The sequence below is a fragment of the Colias eurytheme genome, chromosome 6, assembly GCF_061535395.1.
Source record: "Colias eurytheme isolate Ceu_HAF_F1 chromosome 6, ilColEury1 Martin Lab GWU primary, whole genome shotgun sequence".
Lineage (NCBI taxonomy): Eukaryota > Metazoa > Arthropoda > Insecta > Lepidoptera > Pieridae > Colias > Colias eurytheme.
In genome coordinates, this window is record NC_142985.1 from 8782408 (window position 1) to 8799490 (window position 17083).

General features: G+C 35.0%; 1 protein-coding gene across 1 annotated transcript in view; it reads right to left on the reverse strand.

Moving 5' to 3' along the window:
• Nucleotides 1-955: 955 nt before the first annotated feature.
• Oatp30B (Organic anion transporting polypeptide 30B) overlaps nucleotides 956-17083 on the reverse strand; it is a 38970-nt gene continuing 22842 nt past the window's right edge. Inside the window, exons 3-17 of the mRNA XM_090102996.1 lie at nucleotides 16662-16795; nucleotides 13462-13623; nucleotides 12449-12584; nucleotides 12156-12372; nucleotides 11662-11864; nucleotides 11014-11155; nucleotides 7708-7815; nucleotides 7215-7448; nucleotides 6823-6987; nucleotides 6355-6556; nucleotides 5883-6052; nucleotides 5183-5420; nucleotides 4346-4537; nucleotides 3891-4042; nucleotides 956-3305 (exon numbers count right to left, since the gene is read on the reverse strand). Of these exons, the coding sequence (XP_089959122.1) occupies nucleotides 2602-3305; nucleotides 3891-4042; nucleotides 4346-4537; nucleotides 5183-5420; nucleotides 5883-6052; nucleotides 6355-6556; nucleotides 6823-6987; nucleotides 7215-7448; nucleotides 7708-7815; nucleotides 11014-11155; nucleotides 11662-11864; nucleotides 12156-12372; nucleotides 12449-12584; nucleotides 13462-13623; nucleotides 16662-16732 (3096 nt within the window). The 5' untranslated portion in view covers nucleotides 16733-16795 and the 3' untranslated portion in view covers nucleotides 956-2601. The remainder of the gene's footprint in view (nucleotides 3306-3890; nucleotides 4043-4345; nucleotides 4538-5182; nucleotides 5421-5882; nucleotides 6053-6354; nucleotides 6557-6822; nucleotides 6988-7214; nucleotides 7449-7707; nucleotides 7816-11013; nucleotides 11156-11661; nucleotides 11865-12155; nucleotides 12373-12448; nucleotides 12585-13461; nucleotides 13624-16661; nucleotides 16796-17083) is intronic.

The following is a 17083-nucleotide window of genomic DNA, read 5'->3' on the forward strand; positions in this document are numbered from 1 at the left end:
AAATGTAAGTAACACATGTAATATATTGGGCCATTAATCTAGGACTAATTACTAATTACTACTAATTTATCATCCAATAAAAATGCTTGAGTTTGCATTCAAATATATTTATTGTGTACCTGATCTAGAAAATATTGTAGTCAAACTAAAAAAGCATTTCCATTTTGAATTTACTTAAGAATTATTTTTTTAACAGGTGATATGGATGAATATAATATTCCAGAGCGATAGGGAAGAAGATTGTATTGTGTTAAATAAAACTATGGTTTTAAAATAGGTATGCAATTTTATTAATCACTAAATGCAACAAATTAGTTTAGAAGTTGTCATTATCAAACAATTACTTTCGTGATTGAAGTGACAACGGTACAGCTAAATCAGTATCAAGTCTTAAGGCTATTTGTAAGGCATTTTTAGATAAACACTTTATTCATATCAAACTATTTCTCTCTTAACATTTATAAGACGAAAATTTACACAGACACTATCCATTGCCTCTTCCTTAAAATCAGTGAATTATTTTAAAATATTTATACTAAAATAATATTCTACAATAGTAATTGAATTCTTAACTTTTAAAATATCAGCCCACAAATTGACAGAATTTTAGTAATTTTTCATGAAAAGAGGGGGTTGGCAAATACATATATTAGTGTAGACATAATAAACAAAAATTAACTAGTAAAAACAAACATATTTTCATCTAAAATATAACATTTTTTAATAATAAAGAATTTAAAGTATTATTTAGTGGTGTTTTATAACAACAAGGGTTATCCCTGACATAATCAGGTTTGTAACTTGAAATGAATGGCAAGAAATATTAAGAAATAAAAAAACGTATTCCAAAAAAGGGTAAGTTTCAAAATTATAAAAATTAATAACTTGTTTTGTCTCAAAAAAATAACTAATGTGTATAAATCTCACTCTTCATAAATAATTTGAGATCACATAATATTTGCATCACAAAATTTAATAGACAGTTGGGAGTGCTAGAGCTCAACTGATGAAACATATCGAGTAACAAGAACCATCATATTCCTTTAATAACTCAGGCCCTGGAATCACAGACACATTAGAAAATCGATTGTGTCCTGGACCGATCGGGCCGTTCGGGGCTCAATGGGTTAATTGTGAAATGGTACATTGCAAATTATTGAAATAAATATTTTAAATATAATACAACATTTCTCATTTATTTGTTTCTGATAAAAGCATTGGCAAATGTTTATTATGCATCAGATCAGGGAATACCAATACTTTTATAGCCACAAGTTAGAAAACAAAATGGCAGTAGGTGGACAATCCAACTGAAAGACAACATCAGAGGAATAAGTTAGGTTAAGGAACATGTATCTCTATATGGTTGTAGATGGCACAAATATCCAAATTAATCTTTTAAAAAGAAAAATTTTCGTTAACAATTCAAACCAGACATTACATAATCACTACACAGAGGGAATCACACTATGTAGTGAACTATTACTTATATTGAATGTGCATCTATATATCAACATTAGGGTTAGGGAATGTAATTCTATTTTCATGGTACAAATAAAAATTTTCTATCTAATCTTAACAGGTCCTTTGTGCAGATTTAATAATTTTTCTATCAAAACTTTTGTCTTTGTACCTAATTATACATATTAACGAGTCAATAATTAAACATTCTACCGTTTATCAATTGGGGTATTAATAAAAAATAAAAAGGAATAGTCTACAGGACAAAAAAGTGATTTTACATTATCCTAATTTGGTTTAATAAATGCACTTTACATTTTTACAATACCAATTTTATTGTATTTTCAAACAGCCAATATTATGCAAGTTTCTGGTTCAAGCAGTTATCATAACAATAGCCGAATTATTAAAGTGCATTTAATAAACTTTTCTTTAAATATCTACTTTTATTCGTTTAAGGCCTTGTGATAATTATTCTTTAGTGTAAATATTAATTTGTGTTCTTTTGGACACTGTCCCATATAGCATTTAATCTGTATCACACTGAAAACATTGAATTATTGCTTATCAAAGGTTGTCATTAAGTACAGTTTATTAACATAAATAACTTGACGGTATTTACATATTTTTCTGTAAATATGGATATCTAAACTATTCTATTTTAAATAGTACTCAAAGTAATAAGAAAATATAATCCTATAGAATGCAAACCAATATTGTGAATAACGTTGAGTCTTAATATGTACAATGCGCTAAAATTCTCCTAGATATGAATCCAAAATAAATAAATTTTGGTTTGATTTTAAGACACTAGGTACTACTAAAACTGCAGAAAGCAAGTCTCATCATTGGAAAGCTTTATTATAACTACTAAGATATGGTTTCGAATCACTTGCATTGGGATAAGCATAGAAGAAAATAATTTGTACAGTCTTCTCAAAACACATTCAATTATACACTGATATATTTTCTTATCAATCTTGAACATATAATTTTTTTTTCATTTATCACTCACTTTTTAATTTGTCTTTATTAATTAAAAATTTCACTAGAATGTTTTTGCAGCTGTACGGATAGGCACGGCTACCCGCCGATAGCTGCGTCGCGTTGAGATTCACTTCTATTTGAGCAAAGGAGTTCTCAGACTCGAGGATCGACGGTCGTAGAGGACAGCTGGTCGACGCTGCGACCCTTCTGCATCTGAAGACTCAACTCGTTCGGTTCCATAGTGATGTGGTGTGACGAAGTGCGTTTGTGTTTCGTCTCCGGCGGTTTCATATCTTTGGAGTTGGTTCTTCTGTGTCGCAGAACGCCCGCGCCTTCTATCAGGCGCTTGCTCTCTTCGTCGACGCACTTGGTGAGCGGCAGGACGGTCAAGTCGAGGCTCTCCATGCTCTTGATCGCTAAGTGTTTGAGTTGTTCGAGGCTTAGGTCTCGCGAGTCTCCGCGGGAATGTACTTTGAAGTCCCTGGAGCCGTTCCTGGAGTGTCCGGGGAAGTCTCTCGACGTGGAGCGCGGGAAGTCGCGGGAGTGTCGCGAGTCGCTGCGGACCGCGCGAGATCTCTCCGGTTCTTCGAGGGAATGTTGTCTGCCTCGCGGCTCCAGCTGGATCGTTTTGGAATCGTTTCGAAGGTGTCGAGACGCGACCAGAACGCGGGAGTTGTTGCCGACGGTGCGAGGCTGGGAGTCCTGCGAGTACTGCGAGTCGGTGCGCTGCAGTTTGGTGCCGTGCTCGGTGTGAGCAGCGTCGGGCTCCAGGGGCGACGTGATGGCGGAGCTGGGGCCGGTCGTGATACCAGAACGGAAGCCGCTTGCGTTGTCCGCTGAAGGTAGCTCTTCGAATACTGTAAAGAATAAGTTTTAAATAAAGTACGTAAGAAACATTGAGCCATTTAACATGTAATTAATTAATTATTCAATTTTTTCACCCATATGTTTTCATTACACTGTCTACAAATATCATAGTGGATAATGAAAAACAAATTAGGTTAATCGCAAAAGAAGTTCCAATTATTTTCTAAATCATTAATAATTTATAATTCACAATAATGAGGAGGAAAGTGAGAAATGATTATTATAAAAAAAAACAGTCACAGAATACATAATAAAAACCGCCAAAATTAAACTATTACCTCACCCCGCGCGATCGTGATTAAAATGGGCCACATTTTTCTACAAGGACGATACGCAACGAAGATTGACAACATTAATCAAATTGACTAAAAGTAATTTTATTATTTTGGATTTGTGATTATCGTTTTTCATAGAAAATGGTTAGATATTGTGCTGTTTACGGATGTATTTCATCAGAAAAACGCGAATTTTTTTCGCGCGCACACACATTTGCAGTCTCTACAGTGTGACTGTCAAAACGATAATTTTGTATGGAGTGTCCGGGGTGTGAAACAGTCAAACATATGAACACTAACACTTATCGAGGCTGATGATGGAGCCGGCGATGTCCTTGTGCGGGTCGAGCGGCGGCGCGGTCTCCAGGTGCTTGCGGCGCCGCACCAGCCACCAGTCCACCATGAATATGCCCAACGCGACGATCTTTATCCCACCGCAAAGACCGACGTATCTGCCAATTGGATACGTGATATTGAGTTTTTGTAATTTTTTCAAGACATATTACGACTATTGTGAAGGTTAAAACAATTAGCGTGTGTAGTATGCTTATAAGATATTACTTTTTTCTGGGTAGCACGCCAGTGAACACGTGGAACAAAAGCCAAAGAAGTTTAGAAACAATAAATAGATGTTTTTAGAAAATTATTAAACATCTTTTTTTAATCTTGAAATTGAAATAAAATAATGATTTTCACTACTTATCATAAAATTAAATTCGCACAATTCATAAATTTTGAGGGTAGTTGTCAATTACCTGTATCGGAACTGCTCTATATCGTAGAGCAGACAGCGCCCGCCCTTCTCGCCGCTGCAGGACTGCTTCCACAACAGGCACGTGGAGTCGATCAGGTTCCCGAACACTATGGGCGCGGGGATGTAGCCGAACAGACGGAATATCACGAACTGCATGCCGAGAGCGAATGAACGCTCCTCTTCACTGACGGATCTGTAAGAGGTTTGGATTTAGTTATTTGCGGATTTTTGAAGTGAAATTTCTTTTTATTAAATATCGATTTATAATGGTGTGTAGAATGTAAAGTTTTGAAATAAAGGCAACTAACTATAGAGATATAAAAACATTCACAACACAACATAAACAAATTAGTAATCTACGTCAATCGGTCTGATATAATTTATTACAAAGATATGATCAATGAAATGTGATTCAACAATGAATCATAAGTGATTTGAAAAGATAAATTTAACTTAATTGACACTGCATATATCAGAGGCAATTGTATAATAGTGTGATCAATAACTGATAACTGATTGAATGAAGAAATATTATACTTATTGTTTCATTAATTAGCCATGGTATCGACTTAAGACTAAGAAATGATTTAGTATTGGAGGTGAAAATTCTTGAATCTATTGGCTAGTCTTCTAATCTTATCTATTATTCTTCTCTATTTTCTATGACTGTTCACATTTCTACATTGTCAAAATAACTTAAACGACTCGAAGAAGATCCTCTTCGGGTCATAGTAACAAAAATACAGTCGTCCTACGTTTATGTATGTCCAAAACGCACGGCATTTACCAACCCGTGCTTGACCAATACTATAAAACTTTTGTAACACCACTAACGTACCGTAGCACAATCATAAGCAGCGGCATCTGTGTCACAGCGACCACGAAGGTCATGAAGAACAGCAGCACGAGGAACGGGAAGATGGTGGTGCAAGGCGGGTTGCACGCGCCCGCCGTGGCCACGGGCACTACGGTCACCTCGCTGTACTCCCGGGCCCCGCCCGCGGTGAGGGCTGATGCGGCCGCGCCCACCACGCCCCCTACTGCGGATAGCACTTCGCCGCGGTTCTCGTGCACGCCTGTGTGGGGGAACTTTAATTAATAATAAATAGTCACAAATACCTGTTAAGAGGTCGTCAGAAAATGTTAAAAGGGCTTTGTAGAAAACATTAATTAAAATTGACGTATTATTGCATGGTAATAGTGTTTATATTTTGTTGTATCACATACTGTGAAAACTCTGCCTAATACACGCGTAGGCCGAGTTTTTACCACGTTCTTTTTAAGACATGTAAATATTATATCCGCTGCACTGCACATGTGTGTGATTGGAATGATTTATAAATAAAACATTAATGTGAGGGAATTGACACCAAACTATAACGATTTTTGCATTATATTTAAATTCCCTATTTTATCTTGTTCTCAAATTTTAATAACCGCGGTTGGCAATACCTAAGTCAATTATTAGATGTGGTAAATGCTTTTAAACAATGTAAAACGTGTGAACAACAGGTGTTTCCAATAAATTCCCAACTCACAAGCACAATTAGTGAAATTAGATCTGGATGAAAAGGCAGCACATCCCGCGTGGCACGGCGAGAAGTAAGTGAGCCCGTTGTTGCCGCACACCGGCTCCATGTCCGTCTCCGTGCACAGGCAGTTGAAGTTGCATGCTGCTGTTAGGTTCACTTTGAATGGTTCTAGGTTGCTGGAAGATAAATAAGGATTACTTTATTTTTTTAAGAGTTGAAAAATAATACTCTTTCTGAGGGAATGAAATAAATGCATTTGCAAATGCATCAAGGAAATAAGAATTTCCCCTACAAAATTTAAAATGTTAAACATGCTAAAAACAGATTTCAGAAAAATAAAAATAAAATATTAAAAAAATATTAAAATTTGCTAGTTTCTTAAGGACATAGTATTACAATTGACATAAAAAGCAAGTCTACAAGCTATCTTCAGGGAAAACCTCAAACAAATATCAACATTCTGAGACATTTTATTTACCTATTATTAGTATACGGTATGGTAGTGCCGGCCATCTTGATGTTATCGCAGCCGAGGAAGAACAGCAGCGCATAGCACGAGAGACAAATGGTGTTGGATATGAGAACAAACTGTACTGCGCCTTTCGGCCGCAGCTCAAGCCGCTTGAGCAAGCAACCGCCCATGAATATGCCGATACATGCGCCCGGGATTGCTATGGATCCTGAAAATATTTGAATAAGTTACTTATAGGTTCAATAATATGGCTATGCAATGAGGTCATTAGTATGGAACGTCATTAAACGTTTGTTTATTGATAATAGTAAAAACAAATACTCAAGCACAATAGTTCTATTGAAACCATTACGACAAAATTAACATTGACTGATTAATATTCACATACTTGGACACCTACTGAATTTCTAAATTAGTCTAATATTTTAATTGATGATAAAAGATTAAGCTAAAACGCAGAAGTTAATAAGTTACCTGTAAATACGCTGGCCTGACTCTTTCCAAGACTGAACTGCGTCTCAAGATATTTAGGCAGAAATACAACGAAGCCAGATACTATCATGAGTTCCATGCACGCTCCTAGACAGGTCACCACGTAAACCGGGTTCTTTAGTAGACGCCACATTGATACAGGGATATCTGCAAGTTTTAATAGTGGTTAGACAAATTTCTTGAAAAAATGCAATCCTGAAACTTTTATTAATGTTTTTGGAGAACCAAGAATTATTGAATTAATGGAAAAAATATTACGAAAAGTCGTGAATCAAGGAAAAAAACAACTATTAGATCTATAAACATTACCAAACAGTATAGAACGAAACTAAACCTGAAACGAATTTCAGAAACTAATTCCCAGTCGTATTCACCTTTAATATCCTTCCCATATCCTGTGTCCCTGATATCGCTCTGCGGTTTCGGCGGCGGCTTGCTCGTGCCGGAACCGCTGGCTGCCGCCGCTTTTTCCACTAGACGAATCTTTTCCTTCTCATGTACAAGCACTTTCGGGAACGAGAAGAACGGTATAGCGACTAGAATAAGGAGCAGACCACCGAGAAGGAATCCACCCCACCACATACCAACCCAACGATGGTCCCCAGGATCTGAAAAGTATTGTTATATAAGTTCAAGAAAAAGTCTGTTGAAAACATTCACTTATGGTTAATAAATATGCCTCAGATTAATACGATGAAATAGATAATATTCTTAAATACGATGAAATAGATAACATTTTTATTATTCATGAATATACATTTTTAGTATTTACGTATACTGATTCTTTGCTTTATTCGTAGATAAGAAATATAACGCAAGTAAATAAAAAAATTAGACTATTTTACAGCGATGTTATTGTTGACATACCTATAGATATAATAGCACCAGAAAATGAATCCATGTGGAAGGATAGAAGATAGGCACCGAGTAGAAATCCAAGAACTGGACCAAAAGCGCCCATACTGTACATACAACCTGTAAAGACATACATTTTGTTATGTATTTAAGTTAATTGTTTTACAATACATCATTGTTTTATTTCGATAGATATTTATGATAGATAGCATAATAAAATCTTATCTTCTGCCTTGCTTGTAATTTGTAAACAGAATAAAAATGAGGGTTTCATAAGAACTGTATACAACCAATTGTAATCATTAATTGAGAAAAAGCTATAAATTAAAGTTTAATTATAATATTAGTATCGCCTTAGTACTTGTCGTTTCCGAAAGTCGGTAGCTTACGTAAGGAAGTTACGTAATCGTAACGTTATGTAGACCATTATGATTCGGAATTTTAGATTGCCACATTATGTAATCTTTTATTTTATGGTTGTTCTAATAAATTTCAAGCATCTTTCCAAATGTATCTTAATTTACTAAATGATGATTATATTATATTCTTATATTGTACATAAAATATAAATCGTTCGTTGGCATTCTAGTGTAGAAAAGTAAATGAGCTTTCTGTTTTTATATAATATTATCTTCGGTAGTTGTTTAACATTGCACCTGTTTGTAGTGTTGATGTATACAGATACTGCATAAAAGTGGCATTCGATAAGGGCGCATTCAGTACGCGGCGGGTGCCGGCACTGCGGGATCAAAAGTGGGTCATACTTGGTTTCATGATCGCACTTTGCAGAATTCGTGCAACGATGCTAAGTATAAGTTCTTATCCTTTTTTTAACTTTTGCAAGATATTTTCTTAACCTCTAAGAAATGAAATACACGTTGATTGCTAAGATCCAATTAAAATCTACGTCGCGGTGGTCTTAATACACGAGCGCCTATCTAATGTACTTGACATTAAAATATATAGGCAAAGGAGAGAGGTTCCGTCTGAAGGTTATATGAGAGGCTCTCGTATTACTTTGCCAGTGGAGGGCGCTGCTAAAAAAAATCACTTGACTGACTGAGTACAGAAGGTGCTTTGAATGTGGAATACTAAGAGAAGTACACTTGTGCGGTTCAACGTGGTTCAAATTATTTTTAAATTATGTGAACTTACTTAATCCTACTGGTATAGGTATGACATGTTTGAATTAAAGTTGCGTGTCCAATTAATAATATTACGACCTATTGCGTTTTTGCCACATAACGCCTTACTCAATGTCAATGGCGACTAAAATAAATGAATAATATGTCCACCTACACGGAAGTGTCATTCTGTTAAAATTGCAGGGAACGTTAGTGGACAGGGTATGGCGGGTCAAGGTCACCGAATCGAATCAGGGTGGAATCGAGGTTGGCGCGAAAGACTGCGCCAACTGACAAATACGCGCATAGCATGCGATACTTCTTTGAGCCTCGAGGTTAAACCGAAAATTAATCAAACATGGAAAGAAAAGATTTATGAGAAACTATATGGAACTTGGCAGCTTATTGCATCACCATTCAGAAATATATTTTCTTTAAATATTTATACGCATTTGCAATACACGCTTGAAAATACATAAATATCGAAGCTAAGTAAATGTTTGCGTTCTGTCATTATGAGTACTTACACATAGTTTTTGATTAAATTAAAATTAAAATTTAAAGTTTGAACTTATGTTAAGTTTAGACAAAATAATTAGGATTCAATTAACACTTATAACATAAATTAGGTAAATATGTTTCACATTACTTCAATAGTCTAATGAAATATTAATATAATATTATGTGTATAAATAAATAATTACATCAACTTATTCTTATTAAGAAATATTGGAATATAGTGCAGTTTAGAAACTGTAAAGTGTTCATTCTATTTGGTAGCTAGGTGCAGTGTTTTTGTCATAGTTAGGAAATAGTTTTCACCTAAATCCGAACCAGTGGATGTTTCGCCAGAGGTGTATGTTTAATATAATTTTAATATAAAAACAAAATATATAATATTACATTTATTACGTAAAATTTACCTAAGTGGGTGCATTAAATGATTAAAATAGTGCTTAAATATAACATTGGTAAGGATAAAATTAAGATCGGTTATGTCCACTTCAATTATTAAGGTCTCATCGTTCACGCAATATTTTATTTATAGCGCATTTTTATCAATACTACCCGCAAACATTTGATATCGCATGTCACAACGCTGACAGGTGTCAAAGTTAAGCATAACATATTAAAACATTTATTTATATGGCAATTGAAAGCCGCAATAAAAAGGTAATAGCACAAAGGCGCGTCTGGGCTGGGTTCGTTGAACTGCGCCGTGTGCCGTCGTACTTCGCTTTATGAGACATCGTGTGGTTACAACGCACCGTTCTACATCACAATAAGTGCCGTGATGGGAAGGTCGAGCCCTATACGTTACATTTGTTAATACATTAGGGGCTGATTCTTAAATTCTTTGACAAAAGTTACCGGGACCATAAAGTATTATGGCATAATATAAAAATGTTACCTGGAAAATGTGGAAATGACGGCCAATCAGACACATTTTGAAATGATTGTCGACTTTTTAGGATTCGCTAGGATATGAGCTTCGTACAACGTATGGTACGTATTTAAAAGTTCAATAGAAAGTTCAAAATTCCAAATATGGTAGTCAGTTCAGAGCTCTACCGCAAAATACCCAGATTCACGGAAGGGCAAATTATTGTTAACACGATGCACTTTAGAATGATTTAATACAGTCATATAAATTTTTTGTTCAGTGACGGGGCTATTATTATGAGTAATGTAAATAAGTTTGTTGACATTACGAGTAATAAAAACGAGTTCAGTTTTTGTACGATTAAATAGTAAATGACAAAAAATATTTTACAGGGAATAAATCTGATACGACAGAAAATATGTTTGAGTATAGCCAGACATAGACACGGTTCGCGATTTATTGGAAGCCTTACGTAGGTCACAGGGGGAATTTAATATTATTGGAAATCAGCCGTAGCAATATCCGCTTTCCAGGTAGGTCCTAGATGAAGTATGATACATTTGAAAATGTTATTTTCTCGTCTATAAGAATATAATGAACTGACCATTACTGATCGTTTTCTATAATTTACAACCTTGTAGTTAATATTATATTGCAATAATTTTACCGTTTACATTATGATTGAACTTCCTGACTATATCTTATGGCCGGTTTCACAACTTCTGCATTTATTTTGTTTATAATTGTTGAAAGAAGAAAAGATGTTCGCAAATTATCACTATTCCACCTAAAAATTAATGTTTAACTTACCTATATACATACTAGAAGACTCTGGCCTCACGTGGTCATCGACGTACGTGGTGCCGAGTGTTAGAAGTGGAGATCCCCCACATCCCAACAGTACTTGTGCCACTATGAACACCATTACTGGGACAAATGTGCTCGGAGAACTCTATTGGGGTAAAGAAAACAAACAAATATTAGTTTTTATTTTGTTCAAGCAATGAAAAAACTTAATTGACGATTGGGACCCATAAACTGACGTTTAATAGAAATTCATCTATATAGTGGGATGAATGCTTGAAAGAAACCTTTTCACTTTCACCTTGAAAGGATCCAAGGTTAATAGAAACAATTAAATACTTAGCTAAAATGAGCTAAAGCAATAATACTAATCTAATAAAGATTTCATTGGATGAAGTCTAATAAAACTAACCCAATTTATTTTGTATAAACAATTTTGTCCAGCTAGAATTACTTAAAAAACCTTAAAGTCAGTGCTCTAAGATCCCTAGTTTGTAAATAAAAGAAGTAGGAAGTAAAGGAAGGTAAAGTTGAAAATCTCCTAAAAGACACAGAGGAAAACGTTAAAAACCTTTATAAGGCTGCTGAAATCCTGTCAAAATTGCAATTAGGGAAAAAAGTAAGAAAACTTCACGAGGCTGTCGAAAACCTTACCTTAATACAATTGTCGGGTCTCAAATTGGCAGGAGGCAGGCCCTGCGAGAGTCTGCCGAGGCCGCCCATATCCTGCTCGAGAGCTCGCGGGAGCCGGCAGATGTTATCGTCCGATTTATTATTCGACAACATTTCGCTGTTCGCTTCCGCTATAAAGTGCGGCACGACAAACACCAGCGATCCGATGCCCATGATAACGGCACCTAAAACGTGTGCAATAAACTCTTTATCGATGTACATAAACATTAAACATCATCGCGAGATGAAATGAGACACGTCTATAAAATGGATGGAAGTTTAGAATTAGCCGTTTGCCGTGATTTGGTATTTTCTTTTCTAAAAATTATAAAATGTATTGAATTGCATGCAGCCAGTAATGGCTACTTCAACAATTTGTATACACTTTGTCTTAAGTACATGTATAGGAGTAGGGTCTATTATTTACAACGATAACAGGCTTGTAACTTAGGTTAAATAACATGCTTAGTGCTTACCAACAGCAATCCAAACAGGAATATGTCTCCTGCTTCCCAAGTATGACACGAAAATGACTGTAATAACGTTGCCGATCTCGTAGCTGCTCGCTATGAGCCCCGAGAGGCTGGAGGGTATTTCGAAGCGTTTCTCGATTGTTGTGATCACAGAGTTGATGTAGCCAGAGCTTAGTGCCTGCTGCAACGTAACTAGGAACGAAAGGAAAAATACGAATACCTGAAACATTTAAAACAATTAGTACCAATCTATATGAAATTAATGCTATAATTGGTAGAAATGTTAGTAGCCTTACTTTAATACTAGAGAATCTCTGGATAAATAACGGCCTCCAAGATAGGATACCGCAGTCTCGTGAGTCATGCGGAATGTCTAATATTTCTGGGAATATCTGATGGGGTTTTTCTTTCTCCTTCTCGCGTTCCCGGTCTCTGTAATTAAAGGATTATGAGCACGTTTTAAAGATACAGAAATTGCCCAATATGTATATTCAAATAAATTGACTTAATACATGACGTGGTTTATTTTAGTATACCTACAGGTCATAAAGATTTTTTTTATGACAAGAACTCATAATAGTCTACTATTATTTTTGATATTGAAATACAAAAATATGGTAAACATTCCGTTTGAGTGTGAATTTTTATATTGTTTATTTTGTAAAATTATATTTACAAGAAATAGATTGTCATTTTAAATAATTGGTATTCTCTCAAATTAAAAATAATGAGAAATTATTTTGAATTGTCTTGAATTATTACTAACAAAAGAAAGAAGCTACGAGAATTTCGTCATCAAGATTTGATAACCATATCAATTTTTTTAACCATTTCTAAGTAAAATACACTGATATGATTCATTATAGATTTACTATCATTTTTTTAAGAAGTGCCTTGTTGTTGTGCCAAGTGACTTGATTTTGAGTTTTTTAGGACTCAATTAGATTAATTAAATTTAATAATATGTAAGTATTTAATATAGTAACATATAATTGTATCATACAATTCGTAAATATCGATAACTAATAGATTTTCTATACCTATATAAAAAGTTTAAACAATTTACTCTTAACATGCATGTGTAAACAAAACGCGTATGGTAATAATTTTATCGAAATAATTGAAATAGAACAAGATAAACCATTATAATAGACGATAAAACCTTTTCAAATCATATTATTCAATACACGGGGAAGTCGCCCGGTGATCACGCTCGGTGTAAGTGTTCTAAACGTCAGGTTAAATAATAAATGTAATGAAAAACAATCATCATGATCATGTCATAGTACTTTTATATATGAGGTTTTACCTGTCACATATTCCAGCAGAAGGGTTTCTGCTGTGACATTTGATAGACTCCCGTGGGGGGTACGACGGTGGCGCGCTCGGTCCAGCAGCGTCGCTCGCGCCGCTTTCACCGCAACCCGACTCCGCGTATAGGCCCGTCATTGCATACATTGATTCTTGTCTCCTTATAGACACAAACAAAATTTTTATTAGTTTTAGACAGTCATCACATAAATTAACGGATGAAGGAAAATTTAGGTATAATACCCAAGTAATGTTTACAATTACCTCTCTAACAACAATCTCAACTGCTCAGCTGTTACATCCGACATATTGGCGACACGAAAACAGAACGCAACTTATTCAATACCAAAACAACAATGCTATAGAACACGGTTAAAGTTTTCGCGACCACTGTGACGTCACCTCAACACTAACATTTTGGCGATTTCACTTTCTCACGACACAATGGCGTTCGCGATTATAACTGTACGCATATGCTTAACGGAATATTTGGAACGTGCTCTTATGGCGTACTGAGATAAACGTGCAGATGATGACTAAACTTAAAGCTTTGTGTTAGGTGTGATATCAGACACGTGCGATTAGGTGCGAATGTGGGCCAGGTGTCGCAAACCAAATAATGCTATCTATGATGCCATGGTTAGCGTTATCAGCCAAATATTTAGGAAAAAAATAAAGGGTTACAAGAGTATTGATCGTTTCCTCGATATTTACCGTATGAATGACATATCGATTTTTTTTTTGCTGGAAAAGATAAATTAGTCACCTTATCTGTTTGTATCTTTCATATATTGATTCCGATTAGAAAAATTAACGCCCTATTGCGCTAATGTATCCCTATTTATTGATCCCAGAATGAGCAGCAATAATGTCAAATATGTGTTACGGTTTTAACGAGACCATGCGAAATATGGTTACATACTAGTTTTTAGAAGGTATATACAATATAAAATCTTTTGTATATGATACAACTTACTGTTATTATGTAATTTATATGAATGCAATTTTTCATTTCGGTAACTTTGTAAAATATGCGTTCTCAACTTTTAATTGTAATTGATGTTATATAAACGAAGGATACTAAATAATTAATACAGTTTCAGCATGTAAGTAATAATTGTCTTCACTATCCGAATAATAAATATTTAAAATTGGTTTATTGGTTCGTAGTTTTGGTTTTTCTTTATGAGTTACAATTTGCATGATTTTTGAAAATCAAGACTATTTCAACTTGAGTAATACAATATTTTTTAAATATGATAGATTTTATCCAATAGATTTTATCATAGATACAGCATCTACGTGTACAGGCGGATATCAATTACTTACATCTATCTATACATATAATAAATCTGTAGAAGGGTCAATTCTGTACATTGAAAATATTGAAAAAATAAATAGCAGGGGGTGTTACTGGATCGATACCAAACCCAAATATGTGATTAAAAAAATTTTTGTCTGTCTGTCTGTCTGTCTGTCTGTCTGTATGTGAAGGCATCACGTAAAAACTAACGGTTCGATTTCGATGAAACTTGGTATAATTATACCTTATTATCCTGGGCATAAAATAGGATACTTTTTATCCCGGAAAAATACGTAGAAATAAATAAATCTTAATTTTTCCGCGCGGACGGAGTCGCGGGCGGAAGCTAGTTTCAGTAATATGTTTATAAAATAGATTAGTCTTATCACTATAAAACCAAAAATAGTTTATACATAGACATGAAAGCCAAGGTTATTACGCCGGACATAAAACAAACGTTAAAATCCGTATAATACGAATTGTCTGACGGCACCCGTACGCGAACGTAAACATGTAAATATTATCTTAGAGAACAGGCATCGCATGAAAATATTACGTAGTTACGTTTCAGCATTGAACAATTAATCATATATATTTGTTGCTATTTATTTTATAGAATAGACCGGAAAATATATCTATGATTATATAGTAGGTATAAATGTTATGTCGTTACACAATACAACCATTAAAAATGCGATATGGAAACTGAATTACATATTGTATGTACGGTGACTAATCGTTTGAAATCCGTAAAATAACGAGGTGAAATACAAGCATGTCATAAGTTTTGGCCTATAGGTATACATTTTCGAATATTTACAATGCTTAAAGGCTTTTAGTTAAAGCTGTGTAGTTGAGAAAGTTAATAAGATGAGAATACAAATGTGACATAATATTATATACTAGCTTTTAGGCAACACTTTTAGGTTATAGGTACCATTTGACACACATGTCGCAAAGCAAAATACAACAAATAAAACTATTGACGCATTACAAAAAAATATAACTGAGTTAGAAGTATTTATTACTACATGATATTATGAAGTCATTATCTTTATCTATTACTAATATTATACAATTAAGTCATGAGCTTCTTGGTGCTCATGTACTCTGTGTTTTTGTTAGCTAAAGCTAGCTAAAGTCAGTGACGTCATTTTAATGTTGTTGGTCATTTACATAATATTCAACTTTTCAAGCGATAATTTTCCTTGTCCGGGAGCCAGCAGCAGATTTTATGACCAAGTTCCTCTCAAGAGATAATTCGTCAGACGCATGAGAGTATAGTATTATAAAGCCTCGTGAACGTCAGCTGGAGCTCGGTTGGGGGGGTGAGCGGTTGTAGCCTCCCGTATCAGCTGACGGTTTTTCCACCAAGATACAGCCAGCTGACATATATATTTATCCACAGTTACATATAAGCTATCATCAGGTAAATTTTTGTTTGAGAGGAAATAACGGAAAATAAATTTTTCTTTAAATTTAACTTTCATGTTCGAGACACCAGCTGACGTATAATACACCATGTTGTAACCAACTGACTATTTTTTTTCGTTGAGATATTGGGTTAGCTACAATTTGACAAATTTTTAGCTGAGAGGAAATGAATGAATGAATGTATTTTTTTTTCCTATGTGCGTGGGAGGCTACAACCGCTCACCCCCCCAACCGAGCGCCAGCTGACGTTCACGAGGCTTTATAATACTATACTCTCATGCGTCTGACGAATTATCTCTTGAGAGGAAATAGTTAACCAAATTTGCACCTGGCTCCCTAACCATTAATTTTCGATAATGTTTTATAGCATTCAAATGCCTTATAAATGCAAATGGGTTCGGAACCCGCCTCGTGTTCGTGTTTTTTCTATTCCTTGAAAATTTTCCCAAGTGGCTTATTACCTGTGTCCTTTTCTGTGTTGAGGTGCGGCATTTGCGCCGCCAGCGCTCTGCTGTCTCTCGCCTTCTGTCATTGTGTTCGTTTACTTTGCGTCTCACCGCGTGCCCATACCAATCTGTCGCGTACACTCCACCACCTGTGTAAATGTAATAAAATATATTAAGTAATCAAATATAAAAAGACCGCGTGGGTGCCAAGCACACGTGTCATAAGTGAAACTTCTTTGGCAGGATTCAAAAAAATTTACTCTCAATGCGCCTAAAGAAGTTTCACTTCACTTTCTGATGGATCTATTTCTAATTTTATAGTTCACAGGTGACCGATTTCAACTTCGCCTAACGGATGCATATTTTTGTCTCGACTGTTTATAACCTCAATACAATTCATAATTTTATACAACTGCCTAATGGTATGTCATTGTTTA